The sequence below is a fragment of the Musa acuminata genome, chromosome BXJ2-3 (assembly GCF_036884655.1).
Source record: "Musa acuminata AAA Group cultivar baxijiao chromosome BXJ2-3, Cavendish_Baxijiao_AAA, whole genome shotgun sequence".
NCBI lineage: Eukaryota > Viridiplantae > Streptophyta > Magnoliopsida > Zingiberales > Musaceae > Musa > Musa acuminata.
This window is the reverse complement of record NC_088340.1, coordinates 976,311-993,411: the sequence shown is the minus strand read 5'-3', so window position 1 is coordinate 993,411 and position 17,101 is coordinate 976,311. Positions and strand designations below refer to the sequence as shown.

The window sequence follows — 17,101 nt, the reverse complement described above, 5'->3', positions numbered from 1 at the left end:
GTGAGGTCAGGCTAGGGCTATGGCTTCAACGCCTGAGACTCCTTTGGGTTGACTATCTGCTTGGCCTCTGGTCCTTGCAAACAAGTTGGGGTCGGAAAGGAGTTCCCAATTTCGATCCCTCCGAAGAGCTTGTTAGTACTGAGTGGTTGGCTCCTGCCAAAATTCTTCGATTGGTTGACCCTATAAGGGGTTTTTATCCTCCCCCTAGAGGACCAATCGTACATGTAATATTTATTATTACTGGCATTGTACTCGATCAATACCATCCCGGCTCTCGTAGGACGGAGTTGTACTCGATGTGCGTCGTCTCGACCTTTGTGGGACGACGTTGTACTTGATCAACGCCACCCGACCTTTGCAGATTGGCATTGATCGAAGGAAAAGTTGTTGATGTTGATGTGACTGAGAGTAGTGATGGGGATAGATTCCCGAGACATGTTGTAGTTTTAGTAATTTATTTTTTTATTTCAAAAATCTTAAACCAGTGGTTATGGTTCGATTTCAAACAGTCAAAATAATAATATAATAATTAAATATCTCTATAAATAATGAATTTATCTCTTTTAATAATTTAATAAAATGATTGATTTGAGAATTTATCTCTTTTGGATTCGTTTCCAAATTCGATCGAACCAAAACCATCGATAAGAGTCAAGTCTTTTCCTCCCTGTCTCTACAGTCTACAAAGGGACAAGGCTACATGTATTATTGCATGCAAATCTAGAGGGATGAGGTCAAATTATATTTACATCAAATATCTATATGGATCTATTCAATTTGTTCTGACGTCAACGCTACTATTGCCATCAATTCCAGAGTCGAATACTCTTCGTTCGTTACGAGAAGATAAACGTTGATACATGGAATGAAGAGTTACGTCCGATGCTAACTCGGCAAAGTCCATTGAAGGTTGACCAGCTTAGCTTTCATCTCACCATCGAATCACAAAATATTTTTTATAAGAAATTATATATTCTGACTCGATGAGATATATATTCTCGAGGCTTTCTCTATCTTGTAGATCTATTAATCCACCATGCCCACCTCAATATCCACCTTAATCTCGTCTGAAAATTGATGTGATTCGTGGCAAGAACAAAAAGCGGCATCAAGATTTCATCCTCTAAGCATATGATGATCGATCTTTACATTAATTTACTTTGAAGGGCATGATGCTGAGATGAGATGGACTGCTGTCCATCGAGTAATGCGCATCGAGTAGGTCATTCATGAGACCCCACGACGCATCAATTCAAGAGTCAAGATCAAAACTGGGATGGGACTCGGAAGAAACTGACAAGTGAAGCAAACAGCCAACGGGAGTAGATAATTTGACAGACTCTCCTCATCCCTCTTTCGAAGTGGGTCCAAAGAATGATGATCGAGCTGCGAACTCTCCCACCGGTTGAGGATTTGGTGCAGCGTTTCCTCTTCTGATAATGTCTGCCAAATAGAAAGATACCACAACGAGCTGCCGCCCAACAGTGTGGTTATTTCAAATCAGAATCTGACACATGCTATTTCCTCGAAGAAAAACTGGCGAGGAAGACGAAGCTACGTACTGCAGGTGAGGATAGTGTGATTCGCTATGCATAAACTGTTGACCTCGGTGACTTTTTATTCGAGTCTTTGAGTTTGGATCAACAGCCGCTTTTATTCATACCAACTGTTATCCTCGGTGGGAACTGATCTCTCGATCAGTCCACTTTTCCTTGTTCGTTCGCTTTCTGTGTCATTTTTCCTCGTGAGTGCGTTGTGCAGTCACAAATCCACGGAGGGCTCGCGTAAACCCGACTACAGTAGTGATGATGTGATAGGCAAAACATGTGGTATCACACATCTTACACGTTTAGATATCATTTTTATTGCCCGCAACTGCACCTACTAAGAAATCTCAATCCAGAAGCAAAGGATCTACGACCGTAATTATTGTCTTTGGAACTTGTTTGATTAGGACATGTAAAGAGCATCAACTTTACATTTAGTTTAACCCACAGCAAACGATATCTTTTTGAACAAAGAGATCTAGAAGAAGGAATGACGGATAAGAGAGGTAAAGAAAGAAAGAAACAAACAAACAGCAAGAAGAAGAAGGAGGAGTAATTATTGTGGGCACTCAAGCCATCTTTTTATCCATAGCTGTAGATAATGACCGAAAAGATCAATGATCGGTGGATCCATGTAATAATCTTCATCTTTTCCGGTGGTCCTCATCCCCCATGGGAGGAAAGAAGCCACATGTTCTTTTCGAGATGGAAGAAGTCAGCAGTCAACAGTCAACAGTCAACAATTCTGTCAGATGAGAAATGATTATTCTAAGCTGATCATTGAATTGCTCAAACACTACATCTCCTCTGTTATAAAAGTATAAATCTACAAATTATGTTTTATCCCCGATGAGAAGTAAACTGACTATGCAGATATTAAAAACAAAATAGTAAGACCATTGACCATTGACCATTAAATGACAGATGTACAATCTAATGTTCAGACCTGTCCTTGGTATGCTAACAACGTGTCATGTTGGACTGCAACTAAATGCTTCGAACTAATCAATTGCGGTTCAATGTGACTTTCAACCATTATCAGTGACTGTACATATTTATTTAAGTCCAACGATAGCATGAATAGGACTATGAATCGATGATTTGAGTGCTATAATAATACAGATTATTATGATTAGTATGATAACATTAGGTACGAGGACATGCGAAATCGAGACTTAAGATGCGAAGACTGGAGCAGGCCTTATTGGGTCTATTTGGGCCCTTTTGAAGGCCCAGTTGAACCGGTCCATCAGCAGTCCCTTCTGACTGGAGCAGGCCTTCTTGTGGGCCCTATTTGACGGCCTAGTTGAACCGGTCCATCAGCAGTCCCTTCTACTTTCTCCACTCCGATCACCACAATGTTAATTACCTTCGAGGATTTGGAGAGCCCTCTCGATGCGACTGTTCCACCGCCATCACCGTCTCCGACCCGCTAAAACCACCCGCGCCACTTCTTTCTCCTCCTCCTCCTCCACGACCTGCACCACCTCCCCAACCCCTCCCGATCCCAGCACCCTGTCCCACCTCGTCTCCCGACAGCACTGGTCCCGACTAAAAACCCTCATCTCCGCCTCCGCCGCGGCCTTCGCCACCACACCCGCCGATGCCGCCGTTTCCTTCCTCCGCATCCTTCTCGATTCTGCGTCCACCTCCTCCGTCGCCGCCCTCCGCTTCTCCCGCTGGTCCCAGTCCCACTACCGCTGCCCCCGCGCCTTCGACCTCCCCCTTCACTGTCGTCTCCTCCTCGCCCTCGCTGCCGACAAGCTCTACTCCGATCTCCGCTCCGAGCTTCACTACCTCGTCAGATCCGGCCCCCACTCCGCCGTCTCCATCCTCCACACCCTCGCAGTCTCCGCTGAGCCCTCCCGCCGGCGCCATGACTCCCTCTCCATCCTCGCCGACATGCTCATCCTCGCCCTTGTCAAGAACTCGAGGACCAGCGCCGCCATCGAGGTCTTTTATCGTTCTCGGGATTTCGGGTACCGACTCTCGGTCCTTTCGTGTAACCCCTTGCTGAGCTCTTTGATCAGAGAAGAGAAGTTCGACGCCGTGGAGGCCGTGTATAAAGAGATGATTCGTAGGAGGATTCCCCCCAACCTGATCACTTTCAATACTGTCATCAATGGTTTCTGTAAGGAGGGGAAGCTAAGGAGGGCAGGGGATCTCACGGAGGACATGAAATCATGGGGGTTCTCCCCCTCGGTCATCACTTACAATACCCTAATCGATGGGTACTGCAAGAAGGGCGGGGCTGGGAAGATGTATAGGGCCGATGTCCTCTTGAAGCAGATGGTGGATGCCAACATCCACCCCAATGTTGTTACTTTTAATACTTTGATCGATGGGTACTGCAAGGATGGGAACAGTTCGTCTGCGATGAGGTTCTTCCAAGAAATGAAGCGGCAAGAGCTTTCTCCCGGTGTTGTCACCTATAATACGTTGATCAATGGGCTTTCTTGCGAGGGCAAGTTGAACGAAGCCCTCGAGCTGCTGAAGGAGATGGAGGAACTGAATCTGGCACCAAATGTGGTGACCTACAATGCTATCATCAATGGGTTTTGTAAGAAAAAAATGATGGCAGAGGCTAAAGGGATGTGTGATGTCCTTATGGGGAAGAATTTGTTGCCAAATGTTATTACTTACAATACTTTGATTGACGGGTATTGTCGAGCTGGAATGATGGAGGATGCAATGGTGTTGAAACGATTGATGTTGGAGAACGGTATTAGTCATAATGTTTCGACCTTTAGCTGCTTGATAAATGGGTTCTGTAAAGATGGGGATACGAAGAGTGTTGTGAAGCTGTTGGATGAAATGAGGGAGAAGAATGTAAGACCTGATATTGTGATTTACAATGTGCTGATTAGGGCTTTGTGCAAAGAAGGGGAGTTGACGAAGGCAGTCAAGCTTTTAGATGAGACGCTGGAGGTGGGTCTGAAGCCAACCCATGTAACATATAATACCATAATAGATGCGTTCTGTGTGAAAGGGAACCTTAGGGCAGCTTTGAACATGAGAGCAAGGATGGAGAGGGGTGGAAAGCGTGCAAATGTGGTCACTTATAACGTATTTATCAAGTACTTCTGTGGAAGAGGTAAGATGGAAGAGGCTAATGAGTTTCTAAATGAGATGTTGGAGAAAGGATTGGTTCCAAACAGGGTCACTTACAATATGATTAAGGATGAGATGATTGAGAGAGGTTATGTTCCTAGCATAGATGGACATCTTTGTAACAATGCCTCTTAGTAGGAAAATAAACAAGAGAATGGAAGTTTTTTTTACATTAGCGTTATTTTTCAGATGCAGAAAAAGATTATATTTCATAAGACTTTGTTTAAGAAAGACATTGCAGTTTTCAAGATAATATTCTAAATCTTTCCCAAGCTATGACATGAGCTGGACGGATTTGTGTTGTTAATGGGTTAAGAGCTTTAGTAAATTTGGTCGTCCACAGCATGATTCGGTAAGATTACTGATGTTATGATCGAAATTAAAAGTGTTGGATTCTTGGAGAGAGGACTGATGTCTATAGACTTACTGCTCTTCTTGAATCTAATTATTGAAAATTTCACATTGATCATATGTTTTGTAGAAGCATGGATTTTCTTATAGGATATGTGTGCTCATAGAATTACTTTATGAACGCTGCTGTGGCTTTGTGTGAAAACTCAGGACACTGAAGAATAGTTTGGGTTCAAAAAGTCTGCAGATTGAAACAAATCAGTCTTTGTCTTCACTTTCTGATGGAAGGTGCACCGGTACTACTACTACCATCGAGTATGAATGACAAAGCGAAATTGATGATACAAATGATGTAGCATCCTAGTTTCTTTGAGCAGCAAGCACACCGTATTAAAAGAAATATCCACTGCAGGCATACATGTAACATTGCATGCTGAGGGCATACTGTAAGTATAGCTATACTTATCTACACACAGTTTAGCCAGTACTTGCATCTGATTGTTTTGTATTCTTGGTAAATTCATGTTAGATAATTCATAGAGCCCTCACGAGGAACCTTGTAATCATCGTTCACCCCTGTAGTAATAGTATACAATAAATCAGCTTGCCAGTTTACATCTTTCTGAGGCCAAGAAATTTTGCTACTCTTGTTCTTTGTTTTGCGACTGCCTTACGCTTTTAATATATTTACTTGCAGAGCATTAACATCTTTTTTATGTTGTATTATTATCAGGAAATCATTACTAGTTTCCGTTAGCAGTCTTTGATGCCAGATTGGTGATTGTTCTCTTTGGAGGAATTAATTTTCTCTCTGGATCAGCAGAAAGCAGTCGAAAGGTTGTGACAGTGTTATATACTTCATTCTAGCGGTCTGGAAGAATGAATGCTGACGGACGAAGCAGGCAACAAATCTATTTACTTCCCTCGAAGTCTATGGTGGCATCATCTAAAGTGCTGTTCTGATTACTCATGAAACAATTCCTGATTCCACCAGCAGAGAACTTGATGATCTGCAATGGCCACAACACAACATCATGCTCCTGCTCTTGAATCAAAAGATAAATGCATCTCTAAAATCATTGATGGATACCTGTCGATCCATTTGTCAAGACAAACTTCATCAACTTGTTCTCCATGGGTAAGGGCCTTCTCCATCAGCTTAATGGAAGCATGTGTGCAGCTCCTTCAAATGCCCCCACTTTGGTTGTCTTAGGTTGCCTAAATCAAGTGGAGAATCATAATCATAGCTGAATACTGCATGGATAGTGAATGGCTTAGGAGAAGAGAACCCGTCGTTTGATCTGGAAATCATCCACGTGAGAGACCGCCATGGACAAGCATTGTTACGAAGAGAGAAAGAATCCCAGTTACAACAACAACAATCACAACCAGTACTTGGAGACTACCATCCAAACTGTTGTCTTCAACCTCCAGCAATTCATCTAGTTCTACATGAAACCACACGTTCTTCATTTGCTTCCATCACTGTAGATTTACAACCTTGAGCTTTCTTGTGTTTGAAAGTTCTGTTCTTATGTCACAGCAAAAGTTTGGTAACCTGACAGGCACTGAAACTTCTGATTCTCTCTTTATAACATCAGTGTTTCGGGCTACTGAATGTTTAGTCCTTTTCATCCTCGAGACAAGAAAAACAAAAGCTGTTTTCACAAAGTTGCCAAGAATTCAATGTTTACCATAACATTATCTCTCTACTTGTGAATGTCCATTCTTTTAACTTGATCAGTGTACCCGACTGTATCTTTGCGTATGAACTTGACGCTGCATCTCATGTTGGTCTAGCATTTGTCAGCTGATCACGGGTTACAAGTGAGAAATGCTCGACTGTGATTCCACACCAACATTGCATTCCTAATCTCGTTGCTCTTGCTCCTAACCAAATCCATGATGTTAAAAATTATAACGTTTTTCTGAGACATGTCTTATAAATTATTATGAATAGGAAGAATATGTATAATAATAATTATTATTATTATTATATAATTTTTAACATTATAATGAAAAGATTAAGTTTCTTTTAACTTGAATTCAGCATAAGCATATAAAAGGATATATAATATTCTAAGTTTATCAATAACTTGGATATATAATATTCAAGTTTATCATAACTTTTGAAAATAACAAATAGATAGAGGAGTCTTGTTAAAATCCTATCATCAATTGGTTATCCTCGTTAAAAAAGGGAAGATTGTTAAATTTGAAATGAGTGACATGCTGAAGGAAAGAGTGATGTGTTAAAGGTTTGAACAAAATACGGAAAGATCGGACAATATACCGAAATAGTATACAACGTGTTGAAAGCTTCTTAAATGTATTGGATATGTGGTTGATTTATCAAAGTCTTGATTGAGGTCATTATTGATCAATTTGAATTGGAATCGAACTGAAACAATATCAATTTGTTAAGAAAGTCATTGGTCTTGAATCCAGGTTGAATTTAACCTGTTAGAAGGTCGAAACAATGGCCTAAACTAAACATGGGCAGTGGTAACGTCAAGCTCAAACGATAGTACCATTTTAGTCAATTGACAAGCACTATTTATACTTTGTCAACCTTTCTAATAGTGGTATCGCTAGAGTCCAGATTTCTAGCTTGGTTGCGATAGTAGTACCACCCGGTGTCAACGATTGTACCGCTCGTACCTTGAAATTTTAGGGAATTAAATTTTTGACTCTATTCTTGAAGTCTTTTGGGCTTATAAATACCTCTCTCTCAGGCTTGGTTGATGGAGCATTTATTCCTAAGCTAGTAAAGTATTATAAACTCTCATTTTGAGTATAATTTGAGTCTCTTCCTCTTGAGTTTGGTTATGATTCTAAATTATAGGAGGTAAGAGATCTTATGTAAAAAGAGAGTATGAATGTTATCACTTTAGCCTCAAAAAAAAAAAATTATAATAATAGTAATTGATCTTCGCCTATTAAAAAGAAAATCAATAATGAAAGTTAAACCGATAATCTTGAAAAAAGATAAATCAAGAGTGGACGTAGGTTGGAAGACCAAACCACAATAAATTGGTTTGTCGCTCTTTACTTGCTTATTAAATTAACTTAATTTTATTTTCTTTACTTACAACTTTCACTTGATCAATCGAGTTTTCAAAATATGTTGATTTATTAATTGAGTTCTAAAATTGATTAAAAATGAGATTGCACTAATTCACCACTCTCCCTCTCTTAGTGTCATTAAGATATTAATAGTTCTAAGGTGCTGAGATGGTTGATGCATCGCATGACACATAAAATTTAGGTTATTTTGGGATAGTTTTGTTTATTTTAGTAAGTGATCATTCTACAACCCTGTAAATTATTTTTACTCATAATTTTCAAGTAAAAAAACATACAAAACAAGAAAAATAAATTGTAAACATATATACGACGACAAACGATTGAATGTGTTATAAGTATACTATGGGGAAATCTAGGGGCGTCATCATATACGCAGTAGAATAATAAGAAACAAAATTCTTAAATTTCTCAAAAAGATATTCGTCGTCATGTGAAGATTAGTGCGTAAAATTTACAAAACCAAAAACTGCGTATACGAAAGATTGTGTTTTACCTAGGGAGATCGTATATCCCTGAATCTTTACAGATTTATAGGAGATGATGAAGGAGGTCAAGCGTCCTCTCTAGTGGTAATCCACACAACAGGGCTATAATGAGTCTCCTTAAATCGCTGCCCAAAACTCTACACTTGCTATTTGAGGAGGAGAATAAGATGTGATAACCAAAAACCTCTAGCCTATGGGTGTTTGGTTCCCTCCTATTTATAAAAGCTCTATGTCAACTTAACCATAATGGAGCCTGCCCTATTGGGTATTGGATCTCCATCCAACTACCCAAGCCTCATTAGTGGATCTCTATCCAATAATCTCTCATTGGCTTTTATTGGATCTTATTATATATCCAATAATTTATGGGCTTATTGGATATCCAATAAGATAGGGGCTCCAGCGGAGATCTCATATCTGAACCTCTACTCGTCGCAACGCCTACCATATGTGTGTGACCCTCTAGGCCCAATATCGAGCTGGTCGTGAGTCATACCTATCAGAACTTCTACTGGTTCAGTGTATTATTATCTCTAAAATAATTCACTCAACTCAGCGACTATGGACGTACTAGGCCACTACGTCGTAGTCCCCAAAAAGGGAATCTAATCCATTGGGCCTGTTTATCCTCAAGTACCGTGTATCTATAGTCCCTCATCCATCTAATATCCCATAAAGTGTACATCGGACATGGTGTTGTCAGACCCATACGATTTCTACTCGAGTCTCGCTCTAATCGAATTCTCCCGAAGAACTCATTCTCTCTTAATCCGAATAATCATGGGTAGGGATTTGTCTAAGCAAAAACACATGAAATATTCCTCTCATGACACTAAGAGTGAATGATCATATATCGATACTCAATAATCCTCGTAAGGTTGGCTATCACTCCCGATGATCAACTGTGCTAGATTTGGAACTTCCAAGCCTATAGATCCAATATCAAAGAGTGAAGTACTCATACAAGACATCTTTGGTGTCTCAAGTCTAAGGACCAAGTACATCACTAGGATAGTGGAATCGATGTCTGACAATGAGGTATAATTAATCATCCAATATTCCATGAGTGAATCAATGAGTGAACTCATTCTATAATGAGCATTTGCACTATAACCCTAGTGTCCCCACACGAGCAGCTATGAGACTAGCTACCTCCATCATATAGACAAGTATACAACACATCAGTCTGTTCAGTTATCTCGATGTCCCTTTCGAGTAACCTATGATCGGAATTATTTAGTGTCGATGTTTAAAGGTAAATCGATAAATCCGTCTCATTATCTTAATCTCATCACGATGCAATTCTCATTATACAGATCCATGTCCATCATAATATATATATATATATATATATAATATTATATATATAATAATAATATAAAATATTAAAATATTAAAATATTAAAATATAATAAGCAAAAAAATACACATCATGTCACACGTGTTATCACTCGTGTGATCGGCACGACTAGCATGTATAATAAATATCCGACCATATACATAATCATTTTCGATATTAATTAAGATCTCAATCCAATAATGGTATGGCTTACTATAAAAACTCTCTTACATACATATTAAAAGTACTTTTTTTGATTAAATATATTAATTAAATCTTTTAAATTTATTAGACTTAAGCAATGAGGTAATGTACACCTGTCACATAATTTTTATATGATTTTGAGTTGAATCCACTATTTTTCTAATATTTTAGCGTGAGACATATTTGAAAAAGAATCTTGATTGGTTCATAAATGATGAATGTATTGGATAATCAAAATATATGATAATAGTACCATAAATGGCTATCGCTAAACTACGTTCACTCAATAAAATACTTGTATATATATATATATATATATATATATATATATATATATATATATATATATATATATATATATATATATATAAGAGAGAGAGAGAGAGAGAGAGAGAGAGAGAGAGAGAGAGAGAGAGAGAGAGAGAGATATCGTATGACAATAGTATCAATTGCCTACAGCCGTAAAAGCCGTCTGCTTGGCAGAGGGGGAGTAGGGCCTTTTACCCCGTCAAGCAGTGCGGTTGCACATCATATCCTGTCTCTCTCAAGAAGACAACAGCATCTTTCCTTCAGGCTTGAGAGGCTTTCCAGAGAGCAGCGGCTCATTACTTCGGTTGAGACGGTGGAGGCTCTCAAGGACCAGAAGTGTAGGGGGAAGCTTTGTCGTTAGAGAAGGGAAATGTTAGGAGTCACGAGATAGGGGGCGTAGCGAAGCACGTACACTTTTTTCTCACGCATACATGAGAGCAAATCGCAGCAGCTCATGCCTGAGCTGTGGAAGAAGACAACAGCGTGCAGCTTCACTGCAATGGTTCTTTATAGACATGCCTCTCAGAGTTTCACTCCATTGTACAATGGCTACTTCTCACGCCATGGCAAAAGTGTAGGTCTAACAAAACTATACAGTACCATTTTCTCGTAGGTAGAAAGAATAATCATTAATACGCTGATTTCTGATGCTTCACTCCCGAAGAACACAAATGAGTTACAATCTGGAGAAGAGAGAAGAAAGAGAGAGAGAGAGAGAGAGAGAGAGAGGGATAAGATTGACAAGCATCTAGCCGGCAACGAGAGACAAAAAGAGGACGGAGAAGGAAAGATGTCAGATCATGTGAGATGGGAAGGAAAAGCATCGTCGCCTTCCTCTCGCGCTATCGCCGGCCGTCTTCCAACTGTCGGTGTTAGGGCAGTGGCTAGTCTTAGAAATCTATCACAGTTTCTCACTCCTCACCGCTTGGTTCCTTCCTCGTCTTGCTCCAAAGGATAAAAGGGTGGTGGGTGGACGCATAGCAGGGAAAGAAGCCAAGCTATGTGCTTCCCACTTTTTGCCCAGCCGAGGAAAGCATCAATGTGTTCATATCAGAGCTCGGACTACAGCTATCGAAGAATTTGATGAGGCTGATCAGGCTACATTCGAGAGGTTTGTCTTCGATCTGGGGCTAATACAAAAGCCTTCCACTTAAAATAAGTATGCGTACGTACGGTAACAAACCAGAAAGGGACTGTTGTTGGGCAAATCCCCTTAAGAAAAAAAAAACCTAAGTTTTTATTGCTTTTTCTCACAATATATTTATTTATTTATTATTTATTTATTTCCGTTGAACGCCCCTTTATATTTTAAAGACAATATTATTATTTACATAGAGCACTTCTTATATTTTAAAAGATATAAATTTTCATGACCTTTAAACGATATAATTTGTCTTTGCCCCCTCATTCGTTATCTCACTACCTTCGTCTTCGCTTCCTTCGGACGTCATCCCCTCCCCTTTGTTGAACATCAGCACCTCCTCTCTCTATATGCAAGCCTCGAGTAATCCTCCCCCAACTCCGTCTAAAGTCCCCCTTATCGTCATATCCCTTGAAACTATCATAATAATTAAAGAGCATGTGGCGAGGCCCATTAACGCTCTTATTGCGATAGTAGAGGTGCAACTACCGACTCAATGGGAGAGCTAGCGGTACCAAGATTCGATAGCTTGGCTCCACTGATGGATGGGCCAAATCTCGAGGCGAGAATGAGAGTGAGGGCACAATGACGAAGGCAAGGACTAGGAGCAACGAGGTGACATGGTAGCGATCGTCAAGGAAGCAAAGGCTAGGGATAATATTATCTTTTAGAAAATAAAACCAAAATGAGATGTGGTACGAGGAAAAAAAAAACTTCAGGTAATTTTGAGGAATTTGCCCATATATTATTTGACTCAAAAACTTAATATAATCCTATACCAAGATGTTTATCGGGGAGAATTCAACAATTTCAGTGAGGAATTTGTTTGTAATTCCCATGAGAACTCTCAGGAGGGACTTGCTATGTGAAGTTTGAACCTCGGGTGAGGAAAAGGTACATAGGAACACATCCAACGCATATTTGGATTCAAAGCTTTGGCCGGAGCAAGATAACATAGCATGCATGCAGGGTTAGGTCCTGTCATCCTTGTGTTCGATGGGAATGCTAATGTTTTCATTCAGGTTCAGACCGTACCAAACCGAGTCTATGCTTCAGATCTTCGTAGCAAGATCTGCACTAGCTTACATCCACATGCACACACTACCCTATTGTGTTTTGCATGGCTGATCGATCGAACCATAGATGTTCAAGTCAAACCTGTGCTGATGAATGCAAATGCAAAAGCAAAAGAGATCAGATTCTTGACCCAAAGCAACAGTAGTATCTCGTTGCAGAACTGAAGCTCTTCGCTTTGCACTTTATAATAAACACTGGTAGATTGACACATGTACATATTTTGCATGCGCAGAAGAGTATTCAGATGGTTTCTGCATGAGAAAACTCAGTTGCGAGCCTACTCTTCAGAAAACAATCTAAGACGGACAGTCCGGTAATTGACAACAAGAAGAGCAGCACAAAGACAAGGTACAGTCCTTGATGGCTCTTATCATACACAAGCTCCGTCTTAGACCATAGGCCTAGCAAACCCTCCCTAAGTAAACATCCAAGAATGACCTTGTAAGAGGTGCCCTTGTGTCCTTATTACCTTCCCGGGGATGACTCCCTTCCTGTGAAGGACGCCGATCTTACATGGTACACCCACCACCATGGATCCTCTCCATTCTCCCATCGAGGATGTAGTGGTAGGGAAAAGAGACCACGGATAGCTGTGTTACCTAATACTTACTGAAGCTGCAGGAGGGCTCAGAATGTGAAGGGGCAATAGAGTAGGGTTTGTAGGCGGGGCGGGGGGAGAGAGGAGCGAAGGCGACGTCCCCTCTCAGCTCTGCCCTCGGCCCAACCATACAGAGGCCACCGCTACCGGTCCCCCGAGGCCGAAGCCACTCGTTTTCTGTCAGTCACGGAAACCAAGGCTCATCTGCCCCAAGCATAGCATAAGAAAAAGTGGGGAGAGAGAGAGGAGAGAGAAATAGACGGCCGGGCAGTGAGAAACTGCCAGAGAACTTTCAATCTCTCTCTCTCTCTCTCTCTCTCTAATCCTCACTTTAAAACACAGCCTTGCCTGGAGTGCAGTGGCAAACTGCAGTCTTTTGCTCTCGACGCACCACAACCTTTCCTCCATCCTCGCTGGAAGAAGTCCACTCTCTCATCCTCCGAGTGCAATAATACCATGTAATCTTCCATATCATCCTCTACTCTTGTGTCAATTCAGAAGAATGCAAAACAAGCAGGGTTTGATTTGGTTTCAGGAGACCAGAAGGTAACTCGCTAGACCTCAACAACTTGCCGGAAGAACATGGCAAACAACCGGTAGAGGAAAGCTCAATGACCACTGCTGCTTCCGCTGACACCACCCGTAAGTAGGCATTTTCTACAGAATATATGTGAAAATTGGATACTCTGATCCGAACGAAAGATTGTTGCAGGGTTTAAGAAGAAGAAGAAGAAGCAGAAGAAGAAGAATAGTGCAGGGAAGGAAGAAGCTGGAAAGGTGTACGAGTGCCGGTTCTGCTCCCTCAAGTTCTGCAAATCCCAAGCACTGGGCGGGCACATGAACCGACATCGGCAAGGCAAGACCACTGACCACCACATTCCTAGCTGTTGCACCACAAAGAGTTTGAGAAGTTGATGTGACGTTGTTGATTGGAGAGGGAGAGGGAAAGGGAGACGGAGACACTTTCAATTCCTTTGTTCATTAGACAAATGAACTAGACACTTTCAATTCCTTTGTGTTCATTATTAGAGAGGGAGACGGAGACGCTCACTCGTGCTCGCCAGCTCGTGTTCGGCAACGAAGGCCTTGCCGGTGCTGGTGTTGGTGCGATCGGGTATGTGTTACGGTCAAAGCCATTACCTTCCATGTAATGCACATGAGGAGGTGGAGCTATTTTGGTCTTGTTGGTTTCAGGGATCTCAGTCTCGGGGGCTTCCGACAACGAGGCGGCGACATCGGAGCGCCATGCCTGCGGTTCCAACAGGTCTATCCGAGCATACCAACTCGGCCATCTAATCCGCCACCATGGCAGCAATACCTACACCGACCTACTCATCCGCCGGTCCGCAATTACTACATCGGTCATGTCGTCTCAGGGAGTGCCCAGCGTCTCCCCAGCTACATTTGTGCTCATCGTTATCAAGACACATGAGAGCAAGAAAGAAAGACTCTCTCTCTCTCTCTCCAAAGCCGATATGTTTTCTTCTAGTTGTGAGCATGACGACTTGTCAAGGCTAATTCTCTTAAGACTTGTGGGTGCTACAGGACACTTGAGTCAGTAGATTTCCGTTCGAGAAAAGCTTGCCAAATTGGGTGTTGTGGGCACAGCCACCTACCTAAACTTGTAGCCCGATGAGTCTATGCTGGCTTTCATAATAACTTTGGTACACGACACACAAGACAACCAAACAAGATGTATTAATGATAATAGCCAGGATTTTACCTTTGCGGTGCATGCATGGTTGGTTCTCCATCTGCGTTCTATGATTGGAATCCATGTATGTTCATCAATCTGGACAGAGCGATCATGGCCTTCACCATTCCTGCGCAGACGACGTAAACCAATCAGCTGTTAGGTAGGAAATGTGTTCAGATATTCTCTCAGACAATCTTACCAAATGGTAGCTGTGTGCCAAATACCATACATACATTTACACGGAATAAGATGCGATGACGCATTACCAACAAGCTGCAACATGTATGCTGGTGGTCATTGATGGTTACTGCACCCAAAACACAAAAAAGACAGTCATTAACTTATCTGCCTTCTTTTAGTTTCATCCCCTTCTTACACAAAGAATAAACAATTCTCCTCACACTGTTGCGACACTGCCAAGCAAAGTTATAAGCTTTTGCTAAAACCATAGCATCAACTCAACTAGTGATTAGGCATTCTTAAGATCAAAACTAAGCTTTAGAGTTACAATTACTTTATCCTATCTAATGTGTTGCTAACCTAGTAAAGAAGTACAATATTTGCTTCTAGAAACGTTACAACAGACCATAAGAACCACGCAACAAAGTACAGACCATAAGAACCATGCAACAAAGTATTTATAGTGAGCCGAAGGCTCTAATTACTTTCTCCTATATAATGTGTTGCTCACCCAAAGTACAATATTTGCGCTCTCCGGTTCTAGAGACGTTACAACAGACAGTAAGAACCATGCAACAAAGTATTTTAAGCGATCCGAAGGCTCAACTTGTTGGTTCACCGAAAGCCAGTTCAGTCCCACCACATCTGTCATAAAGCAACTGAAATATATAAGCTAATTCAACAATGACAGAGCAACTGAAATATATAAGCTAATTCAACAACGACAGTTCAAAATTTTGTGCATTAGATATAATAATCTACAGCAGGCCGCATGAGCCAAGTTATAAGGTACTCAAAAGGGTTAAAATGCTCAACTAATTTTAAATTCACCAAAGGCCGCTTCATTCTCATCATAAATTTACAGTAAAATTAACCAAGATACTACCTTCGTAAGAACAGATCTCACTGCTTTGGCATCGTTTTGAACAACAATTTGAACCAAAAATTTTGTTGAAATACAAAGATGTCTCCACATTTCTCTTCAGCAAATCAAAGGATGTTGGCAATAATCTAAAAAAAACAGGAGGTCTCCATGTATGGAACTAAGAGGAGGCAAGATCACAGTAGGAGACTCCAGAAATAACTGAAAATAAATGACAAAATGACAGTCTGCTTAACATACATAATGGATGAGCTGGGTTCGTAAGATAAAGCTGCTACATTGCCGCTTAAGATCTGCCAAGAGGATCTATGAATATTTTTTGACATGACAATGGTAAAAGGGTATAGTCAAGTAGGGTACAAAACCTATTCAAGTACATCTAACCGTGTACTACTTTTTAAGCATAATACATATTGTGTAAAGTGTCTTCAGAAACTTCAAATTTCATCTCGTCAGATCCATTTTCAAGCAAAGAATGAAACCATCAGGAACTTCAGATGTCAAAGAATGAGAACCATCCTGCAAAGGCATATAATATATTGCTTCATCTGCTTTCATTCATCTCATATAAAAGTTGACAAAGTCATTGATCATGTAGAAATAGCAGTGACAGAAAGACCGGAATGGAAGAAACATATACTCATCCCTCCACAACCATAACGCTGGGAACCAAGAACATTCATAGAGGAATGGTAATTGAGTTATATTTAGCCCATTTGATCTGGACTTGAATTACAAAAATGGTTGAGACTATTTCATACTCAAAGTACTTCCACTTACTTGAATATTCTATCTGCCAAAATGAATAAAGTCAAACTACCTCTTACAGTGATGGCGACCAAGTCATCCATTATAAACCTCCTATAGCTGATGGAGGATGCTACCATGTGACCAAAATTAAAGTATGTGATGAACAGGACAAGAGAAGATAAGAATGGGGTGCACCCTTCCTCATCTCAAATTTCAACTTCTATTATCCTTTTGTTCCTTTTCTATTTGTTGGCTACAAAGTGGCCTGCACCATTCAAGATAGTGATGATGGTCCTACCAGCAATACCTCACCCGCTATAACATCAACTGGTATAGGACTAAG

General features: G+C 40.8%; 1 protein-coding gene and 1 pseudogene across 1 annotated transcript; both read left to right on the top strand.

The window, feature by feature from the left end:
* Positions 1-2,904: 2,904 nt before the first annotated feature.
* Positions 2,905-4,828, top strand: LOC135606743 (pentatricopeptide repeat-containing protein At1g09820-like). Its single transcript, XM_065097906.1, has one exon. The coding sequence runs from the start codon at positions 2,943-2,945 to the stop codon at positions 4,791-4,793; it is 1,851 nt and encodes a 616-aa protein (XP_064953978.1). The 5' UTR covers positions 2,905-2,942; the 3' UTR covers positions 4,794-4,828.
* An 8,679-nt stretch (positions 4,829-13,507) lies between these two features.
* Positions 13,508-14,681, top strand: LOC103977394 (zinc finger protein STAMENLESS 1-like; annotated as a pseudogene).
* The last annotated feature ends 2,420 nt before the right edge of the window (positions 14,682-17,101 follow it).

What these genes read in the sequence shown, in the direction of transcription:
- LOC135606743 (XM_065097906.1), top strand. Translation starts at nt 2,943, where the DNA reads ATGCGACTGTTCCACCGCCATCACCGTCTCCGACCCGCTAAAACCACC.